The sequence below is a fragment of the Perca flavescens genome, chromosome 16, assembly GCF_004354835.1.
Source record: "Perca flavescens isolate YP-PL-M2 chromosome 16, PFLA_1.0, whole genome shotgun sequence".
NCBI classification, from domain to species: Eukaryota; Metazoa; Chordata; class Actinopteri; order Perciformes; family Percidae; genus Perca; species Perca flavescens.
Genome location: NC_041346.1, coordinates 21,384,187 through 21,402,212, shown reverse-complemented (window position 1 = coordinate 21,402,212; position 18,026 = coordinate 21,384,187). Strand labels below are relative to the sequence as shown.

The window sequence follows — 18,026 nt, the reverse complement described above, 5'->3', positions numbered from 1 at the left end:
TGGAGAGTGATTTAGATCTCAGCTGTTTCTGCTGTTCAAACACAGTGGCCGAAGCTTAGGTGGACTGTTAAATAGCCTTCAATGAATACTAGATATTGACTCAGACAGTTGTTAGAATATAAACAAAGATGTTTGCAAATAATGATATCCTTTTTCATTAAAGCATTTGTGTGCTGTAGCAGAGGCTGGAGTTCATACACACTGCATTTACAAAAATAGTTCATTTTGTAAAGCGTTCAGTTGGCCCTCCATCGTAGGAAAACATTCAAATTTCAAATGTTTTGTCACTTACCACTCTAAGAAAGCTGTGTTGGAACTGCAAGCACTTATTGCAGACTTAACCATTGCCACAACATGTAATTTGACAAAAACATCTCTAAAGTAGGCAATAGTATGACTGCAGTCAGTGCAGTGCATTCATTTGAATGTTCTTCTAACTAGACAATAACCCTTAAACCCAAATTTAAAACAAATGTCAGCGCTAACATGTTATACTGGTATCAGGTTTGTGATGAGAATGGTATTTCCATGTATCAGCAGTTTATTTCTGAGACCCTCCATATCAAAGACCTGACTGATTTTCCACCCCCAGACAATAAATCATGTAGTTGGTATGAGCTTATTTTATTGCTCTAGTGCATTGACCCCTCAGCTTAGTATCCATCACCCAGAGTCACTATAGAGTCACCCAACATGCATTTCTATGCATGTTGTTTTAACTTGTAGACAGGTCGTATCATTATCATCTCGATTTTGCATGTCTACTTCTCCTGGTCTGCCTGTTTTGGTGTCAAAACAAAAAATTATCAAAGGGACAACATAAGAAATCAATAATTTTAAATTTAAAACAATTTGTCTAAGTGGAAAATGCCAGATAATACTGTAATTTTGTTTTTAAAGTGCTATAAAAGTGCTTTAATCTGCAAAGTAACCAAATATCACTCATATTTCAGACTTGTTTATTTAATGATATAATGAGAGAAAGTACAATAAGGTAGAATGTTATAGGGCTAATAAGCATTTCCCTGAATGATAATTTAATCAAGATACAGTTCAGTACAAAATGAACTTCAACACAGATATGAACTTAGTTTCCGTGGGATGTTGTCGCATCTCTCAGGATCTTCTGGAGACGGACATAGATGTTTGTTTTCTCATGATTGTTCGACTAACCCTGGTTATTTTGATAAGCTGGTTATTTGCTATAAGTGCCTTCTGTCCTCATTGGGATGTTATTGTGACATGAAATATTGGGTCACACAGGAAACCATCCTTAGATCAGCACTCTCCCACCCACAAACACTGCAACATATGCTGAGATGTTATTCACTTACACAAATTGAAAGACAGACAGAAACAACTTTCCAGTTTGGCATGCATTAGTACATTTTACTGCAGTTATCTTAGCCTAAAATATAAGACATAGTATTTCCATACTTAATAAATACCCTACATTTATAAAAAAAAGGTGTTTTAGTAACTAGCTTTAGCAAACTGCCGTACCATACAGTACATACATAACTAAAGAACAAACTAAAGATACATACTAAAGAACTTATTAACAAGACTTTGAGTCTACAGCCATGCTGGCATCCCTGTGAGGCTGTACAGCTATTAGATACAGTGACACTTGTACATATAGTGTGCGTGCACTGTGCATGAATCTGTACCTCCGTCAGTGCGTCACTTATTATCTAAATCACCAATGGACATCCGTTTGATCATTCAGATTCAATATCTGAACAACCTTCAATTCCCCATACTTCATGTGTAGAATCACACAATGCAAGTCCACAATTAACATGCACATGCCCTCAATGAAACACACTAACACTTGCGCACAAAATTGCACACACATTATATTTAGATGCACAAACGCACTACATGTGTCCTGCCCCCACCTTGTAGAGAGCCCCCTGAGTGGTTAGTGTTTTAATCAAAGATTTGAAATGAGATTGTTGCAGGATGTTCTTCAGTGGGAGCCTCAAGTGCAGTGAGGGGGGTTCTTATGGTCCTTCTTTAGGTAGCCATTAAGTCGTGTGAGTGAATAAGTACTTGGCTGCTCTGTATATCCTGTACCCATGGAAATTACAGTAAAAGCACTTGACTATAGAAGGTAGATGCATGGTATTGCAGTGGTGCAGTAAGTGATTTGCTTTGTTTTACCAGGATTATATTTCTGTGAGGATGTTATTGCAAAAAGCATGACCTTTTTATTTTTTTAGACGTGTCATTTGATTCATAAATAATATTGGATGTAGCAAATGGAAAATCGTACTGTAATAATGAGAAACTTAAATTAAGAAATCGTGTCATATACCCTTATTCTGTTCCAAGTCTCTAATGGGCCATTAAGGGAGAGATCTCAAAAATCAAGCAGAAAAATCTTCACAAAACATATTTTTCTCTTCTTACTCTTCCACAACTTTCCCCTCAAAAATGTCCTTGTCTTGGATCTCTTTATGTCTCCTAAGGTGTAGTGTGAGGAGCAGGAATTCAGACAGTTTTAAGCCACATTAGCGGCATGGCTTTAGGGATGGCAATGTAGGTGTCGAAAACGAGATGGTACATCTCAAGGGGTTATCCTAATAAAAGAATTTCACAAGGTGTGTCAGTCGTTCCACCACTTTGGTCCAGGCTGAAATATCTCAGCAACTATTGGCTAGATTGCCGAGATATTTTGTTGAGATTCATGGTCAATCCCACTAACTTTGTTGAGCTCCTGACTTTTCTCAAGCACCGTGAAGTTGACATTTGTGGATTTAAGTGAAATTTCTTTTGGATGGATTTTCATGACTATTGGTACATACATTCATGTTCCCTTCAGGATCAATCACTAACTTTGGTGATCCCTAAACCTTTCATCAATCTCTGGTCAAATGTTTATTTTGTCCAATACTTGTGGGCAAGTGATGTGTTGAGCACTAATTAGCAAGTGTCTGCACGCTACCACACTCAACTAAGATGGTAAACACGGTGACCATCAGCATGTTAACATTGTCGCTGTGAACCTGTTAGCATGCGGACGTTAGCATTCAGCCTCACAGAGCTGCTAGCATAGCCGTAGAATATTGTTCTCCTAGAGTGAACGTGGTTGAGAAAAGATCAATCATGTTACGTAAAATAAATGTTTAAATAAATGACCCCAATTGTTCTTCAATGTTGGTGAGCAGAGAGGGGAGAACTTTCATTATGTAAAATGATCAGACAGGCCCATAGGAATGACCAATCATCATAATGAATCAATCACTGCTCCTAAATAAAAGCTTTAAAGCATTACAGAGTAATCGTTTTTCAGTACAGAGTGAGTGTCATTGCACTATATTTGCCATGAATTCATGGTTTATTTAGATTTGTTTTCCCCTCCTGTTTGAAAGTAACACCTGGTAGCACTTTTCCTTAGAGTGTGAGCGAGGTATGATTACCTCATAACGATATGACTCGTCCTGATAAAATATTGCAATAAAATGTCATCATACAGTTGGTATTTATAAAACTGAACACAGATGAGGGAAAAAATGATGCAACAGAGAAGATGTTAAAGAAAAAGCTCATTAATTTGTTGCTTCACATTTCCTCAAAGTGTTTTCTCTCTGACTAACTATAACTCTCTAACTATTTGGATAGTTGGATAGATAGATAGTAATTTATCTATTCATTCATCATGGCCTCTAATAAATGATATAAATACATAGTGCAGATGTATGGATTAGAATTAAAATTCTGGAGCGAATTGGATAGAAAGAAGTATGTACTGTAAGTGAGCAGGAAATAAATTGATTGGACAGAGTAGATGAAGAGTAAAGTTCAGTATTTGCTCAATAATAAGGGATTCAAAAGGGACATTTTGAAGAGAAATAAGAAATGGCACACAGTCAACATAGTCAACCCAACTGGGGATAGATAGAGAGAGAGAGAGAGAGAGAGAGAGAGAGAGATTTTCATGAAGATGTTTCCCACATTAACAAACACAATTGGAAAAACAGACTGGACCACAACAAATTCTGCATTTCCTTATTCAATTCAATTCAATTTTATTTATAGTATCAAATCATAACATAGGTTATCTCGAGACACTTTACAGATAGAGTAGGTCTAGACCACACTCTATAATTTACAAAGCCCCAACAATTCCAACAATTACAGTAATTCCCTCAAGAGCAAGCAGTGCGACAGTGGCGAGGAAAAACTCCCTCTTGGGAAGAAACCGCGGACAGACCCAGGCTCTTGGTAGGCGGTGTCTGACGGGCCGGTTGGGGGTGTGATGAACAGTGGCAATAGTAGTCACATTAATAATGGAACAGTGACTGGATGTAGCGGGAAGCTGCAAGGTTCAGCAGGAAGCAGCAGGGTTCAACAGGAAGCTGCATGACATTGCAGGGCACCGCTGAGCTCAGCAGGGAGTGCAGCAGGACCACGGCGACAGCTGGAACCAGGATCTTGGTGCCAACGTTCTCCAAGGAAATACTCTGGGGGGAAAAAACATAAGGACTCCGGGGAGTAAACTCCCCAGAATATTAATTATTAAAGTTACATGTCAAACATTATGCACGCCATATTGAAATATGGTTATCTACTGTGTGTTTGTTAAAGTATTTTGGATTTGTCTTCTTATGTCCATTTGATATTTTACAGAAAGAAATGTTGCAAGGGCTTCAAGTTTGTGTTGGGCCAGTGCATTCCTGAAGGTAGGGGAAATGTTTTGGATGTCTGTCTTGTGTATTTGTGATCACTTTGGAATGCTCTCCCATCATGTTCCATATGGTAGTTGGTCCTTAAACAGACTTCACTTAACTTTATTATATTTTAACCTCACTGAATGTTTCATAACCCATGACAGAATTGAAAAAATAAATAAAACACTTAAATAAACTGACACATACTGTAGATGGATATGAGATCCCCCTTGTGTTTTTTTTTTTTTTTTTTTTTTTTTTGTGTTTACACTGATGAAATGCCTAATTAATTTCTGCAGACTATGATGTGTGTGCTGGCGCCCCCTGTGAGCAACAGTGTACTGACCATTTTGGTCGAGTGGTGTGCACCTGTTACCCTGGCTACCGCTATGACCGTGAGCGCCACAGAAACCGAGAGCCCTACTGTCTAGGTGAGACCTTGTACAACAACCTCATGAATATAACTTCTCTTTAAAAACAAGAATATGATTTACATTCTAATTTTTTTAACAACTAAATGTGTTAGAAGGCACCAGAGTGGAGCTTGGCCTGTTGGTTAGAAGATGACCTGCACCATCTAATAGCAATCCTAGTACAGGAAGTCTATTAACTATTTCACACAATCTCTGGATTGGATGGTTCGGTTGATTCCCTATTTCAAAACTGAGCTTGGCATATATGTAGAATATTGACTCTATCAGATCCTTTTGCTGAATGCTGCAGTTGATGTTAATACACTTTACAAGTTTGAGCCAAGATGGTGGTAACAGTGTAAGATTGTATAAAATATAGCTTTTCTGTATTTTTAATATGTCATTGGATATGTGTGTGTGTGTGTGTGTGTGTGTGTGTGTGTGTGTGTGTGTGTGTGTGTGTGTGTGTGTGTGTGTGTGTGTGTGTGTGTGTGTGTGTGTGTGTGTGTGTGTGTGTGTGTGTGTGTGTGTTAATTGACTCTGTCTTTCTTTAATTTGCTTGTTGTCTGTCTTCTGTATCTGTCCGTCACTACAACTTATAGACATCAACGAATGTGCAGACAAAAACACGACTACGTGCTCTCAGATCTGCGTCAATTCTTTCGGGAGCTACAGGTGTGAGTGTGAGAAAGGCTATTTCCTGGAAGAAGATGGGAAAACATGCACCAAGGGGGAGAGAGGTGAGAGTAGTATTTTTACTCACACATTTTCTCTTTACTCAAGGGCACATCGGACTGTGATGTGGAGCTCATCACACATTATTTGGTGAGAGAAAAAGAGATGGGGGAGGGGGGTTGCTGGGGGTACGGCAAACATAGACACCTGGTAGTCATTACACATCCCAGCTCCTTGTGCATGTCAGAACATTTCTGTCTCCCAAATATACCGTTGCCCCCATGACTCCTGGTCTTTTTTGATTTGCTGGATGCAGTTGAGACGATAATAAAGTATTTTTTTGCCCCATATTCAGTTGCAAATGAAGCAGTCAAGGGCTGCAGATTTGCTACTTCCTCCCATGAGTTTATCTTCCATTACCTACTATAACATTTCAGGAGAAGTTGGAGAGTGAGAAATGATGGTTCATATAGTCATGATCCTGCTTTATGTCCTTCTGCTTTGTAACGTAGTGGGGAACATAGTGTCCAGACACTTTCACTTTTCCATAAAACATATGCATTTGTAGAGAACAGCCCATTCTACTACAGGCCAGAGACAAATCAGGAGCTCTGTGCTTTTTGTGTTGTTTTTTTCTCTTTTTACGATTGTGCAAGTTTATTGCTTTAACTTTAATCATAGAAACAAAGGTCCACAGTAAGTAACCCATATTTTTGTCAAATAGTTAAAATATAGAAATATGTAATTTTATTGTATTATTTTACCTCCTGCAAAGCCAGTAGTCAGACATAGGCTCAGCACTAGTCTGCCCTGCGACTCTGACACATTTACTAGACCACTTTCTTGTCTAAGTCAAGGATTTTAAGTGATCCCCAACGCTCGGGTCTCACAAATGATGGTTAGTTATCCTGCACTGTATAAGCCACTCATCCCCTGGTTAGCGCGCACAGTTTACAACAACCCATCAAACTGTCACCAGACATTTAATAGATAGATTGCTTTAACACAATTTTAGTAAAAAAAATTTAAGACATGCTTGCTCAAATCATACTTAACCTTTTCACATATTTAGTAAACAAGGTGATATTGTCTTTTTCCATTTTTCTGACGATTTTCCTGAAAGAAACATTTTCATACATTTGTAACCTCTGTGACAGAATTTTTTTTATTCTCCCAATTCCCAGCAGTGCATCTCTTTGAGAAGTCTGACAACGTGATGAATGCTGGAACTTGCTCAGCCACATGTGACGATTTCCACCAGATCAGGATGTCTGTCCTTCAGCTTAAACAGAAGGTAAAAGTCATAATAATAACAACAAAAAACACACATTTCTATCTTACAGATGCAAAATAGAATCTATTCAATTTAACTGTAACACTACCCTATTTCTATCTTAAATCAGAATCCTGCAGCTTTTTCTAGTATTCTGTGGTTGACCGCAAAAGGTCCCAATGGGCATTAAACACACCTTCTTGATTCAGCTGAATGTAAATATCTGCAGAACTGCTCCGTTTATTTACCACTACCTAAAGATCTCGCTTTATCTCCAAGGAGTCCATACCTGACAGTATTTCAGAAACAACAGCAGGCTGATTTTTAAAACTTCCTTTAGATTTATTGTAGCACTTTATTTCCTAATAAGGAAATGTCTAAAACAACTTCCTTTACTGATTTCTTCCATAAGTGAGAATTGGTAGGCTGTTTGTGTGAAACTCAACAGTGGGGTTACATTTCCCTGTGTGTAATCACAGGAGATCTGAGCATGAGTCTGTCAACAGTGGCACTCAACACCCTCGGCTGTAACACATTATATATCGCTTCCAACTGTGTGGTCTCGGTGCTCATGCAGCTATATAGTATATGACGCCTTTTTTCTTAATGTTAATATATTAAGAAAACAAAATGAAAATACTGTATATTATTACGGTATATGATAAAGTATCTTATCATTTACTCATATGCATTATGGGAAGGTTAGAGTATGGACGTAGGATCACACTGTCACAGGATATAGTCTTGCATAATCCTCACTGATCAGCAGGTGAACCACGACCTGTGTGTGTGTGTGTGTGTGTGTGTGTGTGTGTGTGTGTGTGTGTGTGTGTGCGCGTGTGTGTGCGCGTGCGTGAGCATGCATTCTGATTTGTAGGCCCTTGCAGCATAGCAAGATCTTTCACGTGTTTCCCTCTGGGATTGCCAGATCCACATGATGTTATACAGAGATCAAAGATAACTTCTCCCAAGGATGCCTCTTAGCATACAGAGCAGGAAAACTCTCCTGGTCTTGCTGAATAATGCAGAGGGGTTGCCTGGCCCTCCATCTGTCTGGGTTGCAGCTTGTAGCAGATGGAGGATCACCTTTCATCTTTGGCAGGGAATATACTTTTTACATAATTTAACTTGAAGTTGGCCTCTTCAGTGTGTAATTTTCCTGTCCTGTTTGACACTACATGACTTTATGTATCATTGTATGTTAAACCATTTTAGGAATTAAAACCAAATAATTGTTACGCGTTTGACATCACTTCTACATTAAGGAAAAAAAAGACTTTCAACCCCTGGAAGAATATGTATTTTTGTTGGCTATGTTCTGTATTTGATATATCACTCCTTCAATTATTTGTGGTGGACATTTTGATTAGCCTGTTCATTCAGTCATTATTTTCTGCATCTTTATTCAAGATTGCCATGCTGTCAAACAGTGCTGACGTCCCTGAGCAGATGACCAGTGAGAAAGTCCTGACGTCGCCTATATTTCTACCAGGGCCTCCAGGTCTCCCTGGTCCTCCAGGTAAACACATGATTCTTAAGATAATAAATCCGTGTCAGACTCTGCTTGAGGAAACTGGCCTGCATCCAGCAGCGATAGTCTGAAGCAAGACTAAGAGCCTACGGCCATGCTAGCGGCTCTGGGAGCCTGTACTTAGGCACAGCTGTGCTTTAAGTTAAATGCTTAAATCAGCATGCGAGCATGCTCACAGGGACAACATTTACCATGTTCACCATCTTAGTTTAGTGTGAAAGCATGCTAATATTTGCTAATTAGCACTAAACACAAAGTACAACTGAGGCTGATTGGTCATTAGTTTGTAGTGCAGGTATTTGGTTATAAGCTAAAGTACTGGACAAAAAAAAATTGACCTGGTGATAGGGGTCAATGAAACATTACAAGTCATCACTAGGGTGACATGAATATCTGTATCAATGGTAATTCATGTATCATGGTAATTAATCCATTCATTGGTTATACCATACACTTAGAACCACAACTGTCAACTTTAAGGTAGAGGAAAAGTCAAGAGATCGCCCAAGTCATTAGGATTCATAATCTGGGAACCATGCATGTCTGTACCAAAGTTTGTGCCAATGTATCCAGTAGATGTTGATATGTTTCACCAAATAAATGAAAACTTGTACCTGGTGGAACTAGAGGAATAGTTCATAACATATAATGTCAGTTGGACCGACCAACATTGCCATCTCTAGAGCAACTAGCACTGCTAAAAAAATTCAATCTATTTTGCAAAAATCATATATTCTGTCTCTGACCTTTTTAGTGATCAGTTATCTTTAGTTCACTAATATCAGTCTGGATTGTTTTAGGAGATCCAGGACCAGAGGGCCCTCCAGGACTTGCAGGACAGTTGGGCACCCCTGGGCCTCCTGGTCATAGGGGCTTGATGGGACCCATTGGACCCACACCAGACCTGTCCCACATCAAGCGGGGCCCCAGAGGACCCGTGGTCAGTTAATGTATACTTTTTTTATTATAAATAATTGAGTTTTAATCAAATCTGCCATACAATGGTTCACCCCAGATAAAATAGACACATTTACTCAGTATTTTTATACAATTTAATTTGTCACATTTCTTAGATCTAACAATATAGGCTATTGAATCAGCAAGTATGGAACAGTGTGTGTGCTCTTCTGATGGAACTCCACTGCTCTGGGTTATTCCTGGATACCAGTCTCTTAAATCCACCTTTGCCATTTGACACGTTACAGCTGAATTACTCAGTTAAAGTGATGGTTCGGAGTAATTTCACCTTATGCTGCTTTACACCTGGACCTCGAGCCAAACAACCCCCCATAAGCTTTTTTTCCCTTGTTATAATGTTGGTCGAGTTAGCGTTATCAGCTGGTTAGCTTAGTGCAGGCGCTAATGGATCCACGTTTGTATCTCCACTAATAATGCCCGGAATGATACCAAACGTCTACAGTAGTACAAATAGTTTCTTTACTTATAAAACGAGGCATTAGAAAGTTTGTAACTACACCAGAAGTATATTTAAATAACACTTGCCTGATGGATACTCCTCTTGGCTGCTATCGCGCAAGATCATACATAGGTCACAACATCTATTGCCGGAAAAGACTAATGGAGAAGAAGATCCAAAAGCAAGTAAACAGCAGAAGCAGCTAATGCAGTGTGAGGCGATAGGACAAAATGCCACACAGTTGTATATATCCCGGCTGCGGTTTAAAAGCAATAGATGTTGTGCTCTGTGCAGCCAAGAGGAGTATCCATCAGGCAAGTGTTATTTAAATATACTTCTGGTGTAGTTACAAACTTTCTAATGCCTCGTTTTATAAGTACAGAAACTATTTGTACTACTGTAGACTTTTGGTATCATTCCGGGCATTATTAGTGGGGTACTTTACGAGATACAAACGTGGATCCATTAGCGCCTGCACTAAGCTAACCAGCTGATAACGCTAACTCGACCAACGTTATAACAAGGGGAAAAAAAGCTTATGGGGGGTTGTTTGACTCGAGGTCAAGGTGTAAAGCAGCTTAGGGTGAAATTACTCCGAACCATCACTTTACTCTGGATGACAGCACTGAATGCATTAAAACCATGAAAAGCTCTTAACTTCCGTCAATGTTTTTTTTTGTTTATTTTTTCACCAAAATTATCTAAGTAATTTAGTAATCCTGCATCATGAGACAGGCCCCAGGAGAGCTGTAATTTTGTCTTAATAAAGAGAGCATAAGAAGGGAGCAACCAGGTATCTACAATACTTCACTCACCCTCTTAAAGAAACCTACACTTCTGTAAGGTAAAAAAGGATGACACACTGTAACGGCAATAATAACAAAGAAAGCAGAATCCATTTACAGTTTTAGTTGTTTTCTTTGGCATGCTGTGTTCTTGTGCAGCGCTCGATCTTGCCTGCGAGTGTGAAGTGAGTGTTCAAAGTGTGGGATCTGAATCAAGAATGTGGCCACAGAGACATGTTTCCAGTTTTTAAAGCTTGAGTATTTATGCAATCTCCTTTATTGATGAATCAGACCATCAACACTTGCAATTAGTCATATCATGAGCTGCATGATGCCAAACTGTGTGTGTGTGGTTGTGTTGTGTTGTGTTGTGTTGTGTTGTGTTGTGTTGTGTTGTGTTGTGTTGTGTTGTGTTGTGTGGGGTTTCAGAGATGATGAACGTAGTATAGTGTGTGACTCAGAGGCTTGGTACTGATCTGAATATATGGCCTACTCCGTATACAATGTCTTACACTTCTTTAATGATGAATATCCCAGGAAGGAGATCAAAGCACTCTGTACTATTGAGCTGAAGTCAATCAAAAATGACCTAGAGGCAGGCACAATGTTAACCCCAGATAATCGTTGTTGGTGGAGCACAAGGAAGATGTCAGTTTTGAAGTTAAAAAGATTTAGAACATTAACACGTCTGGGTGCAAGGTAGGAAACGCCATCTGATAGATTGTCACGTGCAAATTAACATTTATGGGTTTTACAGTAACCAGTTGTATGTCTTTGGAGTGTGAAAGGAAACTAACATAAACATGCAAACTTGATTGAAACAGATATGAAATACAATCTGTTTTGTATTCATTTAACAGGGGCCTCCAGGAGCACCGGGGAAAGATGGCCTAAAGGTGAGGTCAGATGCTGTTTTGTCACCTAATCTTGTCCTATATGTGTAACATAACTTTTCTGTAAGAGGCAACTATTCTAAAAAAAAAAAAAAAAAAAAAGAACCTTTAGTTGCACTTTGTAGAATGGGTCCAGCATGTTGCCCCACAGGCAGAGGAGTCATTCATGTTGGCAGCAGAATTTGACTCTTGGCTCACTGAATGCGGCCTCTCTCAAAAGAAAGATAAGAGTTGCAGGAGGTTCAAAAGTACCAACAAAATCCATTTGGCTCATCTGCCAACACCATGTCTGTCAAAAATATTTCTCAATAGCCAAAATGTTTTTCAGCTTCTCCAAATTTATACAAGGGGAAAACCACAAGCCAGGTGCCAGGATTTTCACAAATCCTCAGTTTGTTCCTGCGGGTGATGGATCATTGCGAGTTGCTACAAGTTTACAGAGGAAGACTGGTGTGCCAAACAGCAATAGTCACTATTTTGATGCTCTTGTTTAGAATTATTAAAAATGTGCATGATTTGGTGGAATAGCTTCTCCGTATGAGCACAAGCAGAGCATTGTTATTTGGTGTCTGAGTGGCCATGTATAGGTTCAAATGATTGTACCCAAGACCGAGCATCTTGGGGACAAACTTGGATTTGAGATTACAGATTCTATCAGAAGATCACGGTTTGTTTAGAGTGATATAACCTCTCACCTGCAAACACGTTTCTCCGGCAACCTGAGTAAGAATTGACCCAAATCACAAGAAGCTGAGGCCCACAGCAAGTCTGTTCAAGTGGCAACCAGGTAACTTCCTTCTGACCACCAGTGTCAGTACTCTGGATACCTCTGGGCTAGTGCGGTTGTCTGGAATTATCACATGGATTTGGTTAACAGTGCCTTTGGATCAGCTGACGAAAGGTAGTAACCAACTTTCAAAAGGATAACTGGAATGTTTTTTTCTGCATAGCCTCCCCGTGAAACCTAAGGCAAAGTGTTAATAAAAAAAAAAAGGCTCCAGCAGATGGTTAAGTCTTAGATTAAGGAGACACAATGCAGATTCCACTCTGGCTACACTGAGATTTCTGTTTGCATTTTTTTGTATTTAACCAGATTTGCTCGTGCATTCCTTCTCATTTTGTAATAATCCTAGAAAAGAAAATCAAAGAGCAGCTGAGGTTCAGAAAATATGATGCCATCTTTGTTTGCAGATAATGTCGTTTCGGCCTTCAGACTTCTGCAGTGTGCTTCAAAGCAGTTAGTTTATTATTGTCATTAATGATGACAAAGCAAATATGAACATCATTTGAGACCATGGCAACAATAATGGTACACAGATGAGCTACAAATGCAAAGCCTATTGGAAACAAAAGTCAGGATTATTGTGATTTTGGTCAATAATGATTCAACAATGACGAGTCATCCATGTCACACTGTCTGAGAAATACGAGGTATCAAAGCTGAATAGAGTGTGGTCTTGTTATACCAGTATCACTGTTTGCTTAGCTTGTGGATAACGTATGGAACAACTTAGGTGCATCTGCTTTATTGACATAGTACCTTGGTATTCTTTCACTACAGCTGAGATGTTTGTGTGGATAGATTGGAGGTTGATGGTAATCTGTCTCTGAGTAACAAATCCAAACCATCTGCCAAAACACTCACAGCCCCAGTGTGACCCAGAGCACGGCTAACAACCACCGTGGTCAGGTCAATGTGTGTCTGTGTGTGTGTGTGTGTGTGTGTGTGTGTGTGTCTGTCTGTGTGTGTGTGTGTGTCTGTGTGTGTGTGCACGCTACCGTATGTCAACTGGCTGCCATTATACTTCACAGTCGAGCTTCAAACAGCCCACACTTTTTTTGTCTTTTACATTGCACAGGATGCAGTTTCGGGAACAGTTCTACATTTCGGGAAATATACTTATTTGCTTTCTTGCCAAAACGTAGATGAGATGATCGATACAACTCTCAAGACATGAAAGTGATGTTGTAAATTAAGGCAAGAAAGCGAATAAGCTTTTTTCCCCCAAAATGTCAAACTATTTCTTTAACTGGCTGAGGCAATAATACACAATCTAAACTGATTTTAATCTTCCACAAAACATGTTTCATTAAAATTATATGCTTGCTTATTCAGGCATTTGTGGTTACTCTCTCAGACTTCTCTCCCTTCCTCTAGCTCTTTTAAAAGGAAGTTCACTAACTAGAATTACATGAATTCTTCTGGTTCTTTCCCCCCGCTGTAATTCATGTAAGCTAAATATTTTGTTGTTTCCCCAGGGGGATCGAGGAGCTCCTGGGCCCGTCGGACCACCAGTAAGATTCTGCCTATCTATATTGATGCCACACTATTATAACGTGTTACCATTATCCAGAACAATACAGTTAAACGAAAGCATGTCTGAAAAAGAGACAACTGTGGACTTTTGTGGACATTAAGCGACACAGTTAATGATACTGTCAAACTCAAAGTAAATAGTATCCAGTACAGAGTAAGCATTATCCTCTTAGATAAACACTGATGGTGCGAACGTTAACAAATCCTAAGAAAAAGCTCAGACAGCCCATTGATCAGCTGTATTTCTGTTGGGATAAATATACACTACCGGTCAAAAGTTTGGGGTCACTTAGAAATTTCCATTCCACTCCATTCCAGACACAATACCTGCTGAGATCAGTTGTATTGTTTTTTTTAACCAGGGCAGCAGTTTTCAGATTACATTATTTGCTTACATAATTGCAAAAGGGTTCTCGACTGTTGTAGAAAGAAGTGGCTGAAGAAACACTTGAAATTCATGCTTTTTGGTCTAAACGTCATACCCAAATTAAAAGTGGTACAGCTCCCATATACTTTGACACTCAGGGGTGTGCCTGATATCATTGGAAAGGTGATTGATGTGGGTTTGTTTGTGTATTTGAGAAGTGTTGTATTTTGTAGTTTTTTGGCTTTTTTATTTGCACTTTTCAAATAGACATAAAAAAACGCACAGACATATTTGTAGAAAAGAATTCATATAAAATCCATTTTTGAGTCTTTTAGCTTCTGAATTTTTTTCTGTAGTAAGTTGAGACGTGGCTAATGCTGTGTTGTCTGTCACCTGTCAGATGTGTTTACAGCAGTGTATTTTAATAATTTTACAGATTTATAACTTGGACAGAAATAAAAAATCTCCATTCTAGCCTCTGTAACTCTGTGTCAGTAAGGCCTAGAATCGCCCTGACACTTGTAACAAAAACTTGAGAATGTTTCCTTTCCAATGATATCAGGCATACCCCTGAGTGTCAAAGTATATGGGAGCTGTACCACTTTTAATTTGGGTATTACGTTTAAACCAAAAAGCATGAATTTCAAGTGTTTCTTCAGCCACTTCTGTCTACAACAGTCGAGAACCCTTTTGCAATTATGTAAGCACATAATGTAATCTGAAAACTGCTGCCCTGGTTAAAAAAAACAATACAACTGATCTCAGCAGTTATTGTGTCTGGAATGGAGTGGAATGGAAATTTCTAAGTGACCCCAAACTTTTGACCGGTAGTGTAGAGAAATGTAATCTTTCCGTGAAAAAGGAGAGTAAGCTTAATTATATGTCCACAAATAATTTGTAAGATAATAAATGTATTTACATATATTATTTGTAAAATAATTATTTTTTGTCGTTCTCGACCCCCAGGGCCCTCCAGGCTCCTTTGATTTCCTACTTCTCCTGATGGCAGACATCCGTAACGACATCGCTGACTTGCAGAGCAAGGTGTACGGTCGGCCGATGCACTCTCCAGGAGAGGACTTTCCTTCGGTCCCCGACAGCTGGTGGGACAACCAGGACAATCTGGATACAGGCTCAGGTGAGGACTACAAGGAATCTCCAGCTCGAACAGGCGGAGGGTCTAAGAGGAACCGGAGGAGGAAACCAGCGCGAGAGAGAACAGACTTTGACTGGAATATTTAAAGAGAGTGGGTTTAAATACTTAATGTCAGGTGTAAATATTGTAGTAGTTTGCTTTCTTTTATTTAAACAGAATGCACTGTATGCCTGTGAATCAGATGTTTATTTTTGTATGATATACAAGAGTTTGTGTGAATATTTTTTAACAAAACGAGTAGACGGTGCAAATGCATGTTTTTTTATTCTATATATATTTTTTAAAAAACATATGGTTCCTTCACAGCATATTAAACAAGTCTCTCATGGAAGCAGTTTTTACCTCTTTACTTTATGACATTATATTTCACTCATTGTATTAGAAATGGAGCCACACGCTAAATAATGAACCAACTGACTGAATAGAATTGGAAGAAGATGGAAAAGAATACTTGCATTGCCGCATTGCTAAGCACGTGTAGGTAAACATACAAGGAAATTGTTTTTTCATTGTTTCAATGTAAAAACAAGGACAAAAAAGCTGAACAAAGATGGGTAAACATTATGTACATACAAGTAGGTGAAAAAATAGATGTATAGCTGTGTGGATCATAGTTGACTAATAGTTCTCCACCAGAGGGAGACATTCTCAAAGACACTTCTGGGTCATTTTACATTATAAAGTTCTTTACTCAGCGATACTGAGAAATAAAGGGTTAATGAATCTGTAACATCCTACAATATGATTACTTAGTCTAAAGAAAGGCAACATTTCCAGCTTTTGTGTGCAGTCTTACAAGGCTAAAGATTCAGAACTTTTACAAAAGAGTTCATCTTAAGGTCAGTCAGGATATTTACTTAGATGAGCAAACTTTTACTGTACATAATCACTGTACACAACATTATAGTGTGTTATAAACTATATAATGTTTGTAAATGCTAAAAACGGGATGTAAAGTAGTAGTAGTAGTGTTACCAATTCAATTGTTCATGACTATTGACCTTTTGAAAGATGCTTTAAAAAAGCATGTATAACTTTAAAAATGTAAAATCTTACAACACCAATAGGCTTAAAAATGTAACATTACTCTAGTTTTTGCCATTATCCACATTAGTCTGATATACTGAGGGCTATGAAGTCATTGCTGGAAAAGATTGAGGTTTGAAGTTGAGAAGTTGCAGACATGATCTCTAGGAGCTTGACCGAAACAAGGTGATGTCATTTTTATTTTCATACATAACAAGAATGTGAATTAACATTCAAAACAGGCAGCTCAAGAAACCTTTAGTCTTGTTTATCAGCACTGGTCTAACTTCTAAAGTTAATTTATTATCAGTATTGATTCTTATTGTTTTAATTAGGTGTTTTATAACTTCATTGTTAACTAAATAAGTAATTTTACATTAAGTACATTTTGCTGGTAAAACTTTCACTCAAAGAATGTGACTTGTAATGGTGTATCCTTTGCTACTTTTCCCAAGTAAAATATTTAAATACTTCTTCAACCACTGATAAGCTGTGATAAATAAATGTGACCAAAAAACACTGATGTATGAAATATGTAAAATGATGTGTGAAAGAGTGTAGTAGAATGTAGTTAAGTGACTTTACTCAAGTATTGTACTTAAGTACAATTTGAGATACTTGAGTATTTTCTTATGATGCCCATATATATAACAGCTATAGTTAAAGTTTAACATTTTAAATTAAAACAACAATCCATTAAATATTAAACCACGCAGCAACTAATGAGCTTCTAATTATTGAGGAATCTATTCTTGATTAAATTTAAGTAGTTAAAATTGACTTCACCTGAGCATCTACAATATTAAAATGTTGCTTACATGTTAATGTATCAATAATAATCTTCTACATAATCGAGTGACCCTCTCAAAGGGGTCATTCTGCATGAATATTTTTACGTTTGATACTTGAACTATATTTTACTGTTAATTATTTTTATAGTGTGGTATCGCTACTTTTAATCTGTTATATGATTTAAATATTTCTTCTACCACTGCCCACAGTACACTGTGCCCCACACAGTCATGCAGTACTCCTTTAACTCCACTAGGTGGCAGTCATTTCTCAGTCACATTCAGTATGTACTGTGTGATTACACCCCTCTGAATGATGCACAGCACACAGTATTCAGTGAAGTTATTAAACGATGTGGTGTAGTTCACAGATACGCTCATGAAGATAATCAAAACCCAATTATGAATAAACCTTTGTGGAAATGTCCACTCAGCGTGGGTAATGTGTGTTTTCTGGTTTATTTTTGAACTCAGTGACTGAAAGAAGATGTTCTTATGCAACTATATTTAACATCATTCTTTTTAAAAATTGTTTGACAACATGGTGGGATGCAACCAGTGACATTAACTGTAAAAGACCAATGTAATACACTTAAATCAGCAATGCATTGCGTTTGAACATTACAATTAGACATCATCCACGCCATGTTTGTTGTCAAGGAAAACTAAGAATTGTGTTATTGCATAATTATCTATCGCAATTCCA

The 18,026-nt window shown here is 38.2% G+C and overlaps 1 protein-coding gene across 2 annotated transcripts in view; it reads left to right on the top strand.

Annotated features, from left to right (window-relative positions):
• ccbe1 (collagen and calcium binding EGF domains 1) overlaps window positions 1–17,758 on the top strand; it is a 46,554-nt gene extending 28,796 nt beyond the window's left edge. The window contains exons 3-11 of one of the 2 annotated variants that reach the window (XM_028601540.1): window positions 4,636–4,688; window positions 4,976–5,107; window positions 5,692–5,829; window positions 6,952–7,058; window positions 8,448–8,556; window positions 9,369–9,508; window positions 11,631–11,666; window positions 13,923–13,958; window positions 15,314–17,758. In XM_028601540.1, coding sequence (XP_028457341.1) covers window positions 4,636–4,688; window positions 4,976–5,107; window positions 5,692–5,829; window positions 6,952–7,058; window positions 8,448–8,556; window positions 9,369–9,508; window positions 11,631–11,666; window positions 13,923–13,958; window positions 15,314–15,589 — 1,027 coding nt within the window. In that variant the 3' untranslated portion in view covers window positions 15,590–17,758. Of the gene's footprint in view, window positions 1–4,635; window positions 4,689–4,975; window positions 5,108–5,691; window positions 5,830–6,948; window positions 7,059–8,447; window positions 8,557–9,368; window positions 9,509–11,630; window positions 11,667–13,922; window positions 13,959–15,313 lie in introns of both variants that reach the window. The other variant, XM_028601539.1, reaches the window with a different exon arrangement.
• Window positions 17,759–18,026: the final 268 nt, after the last annotated feature.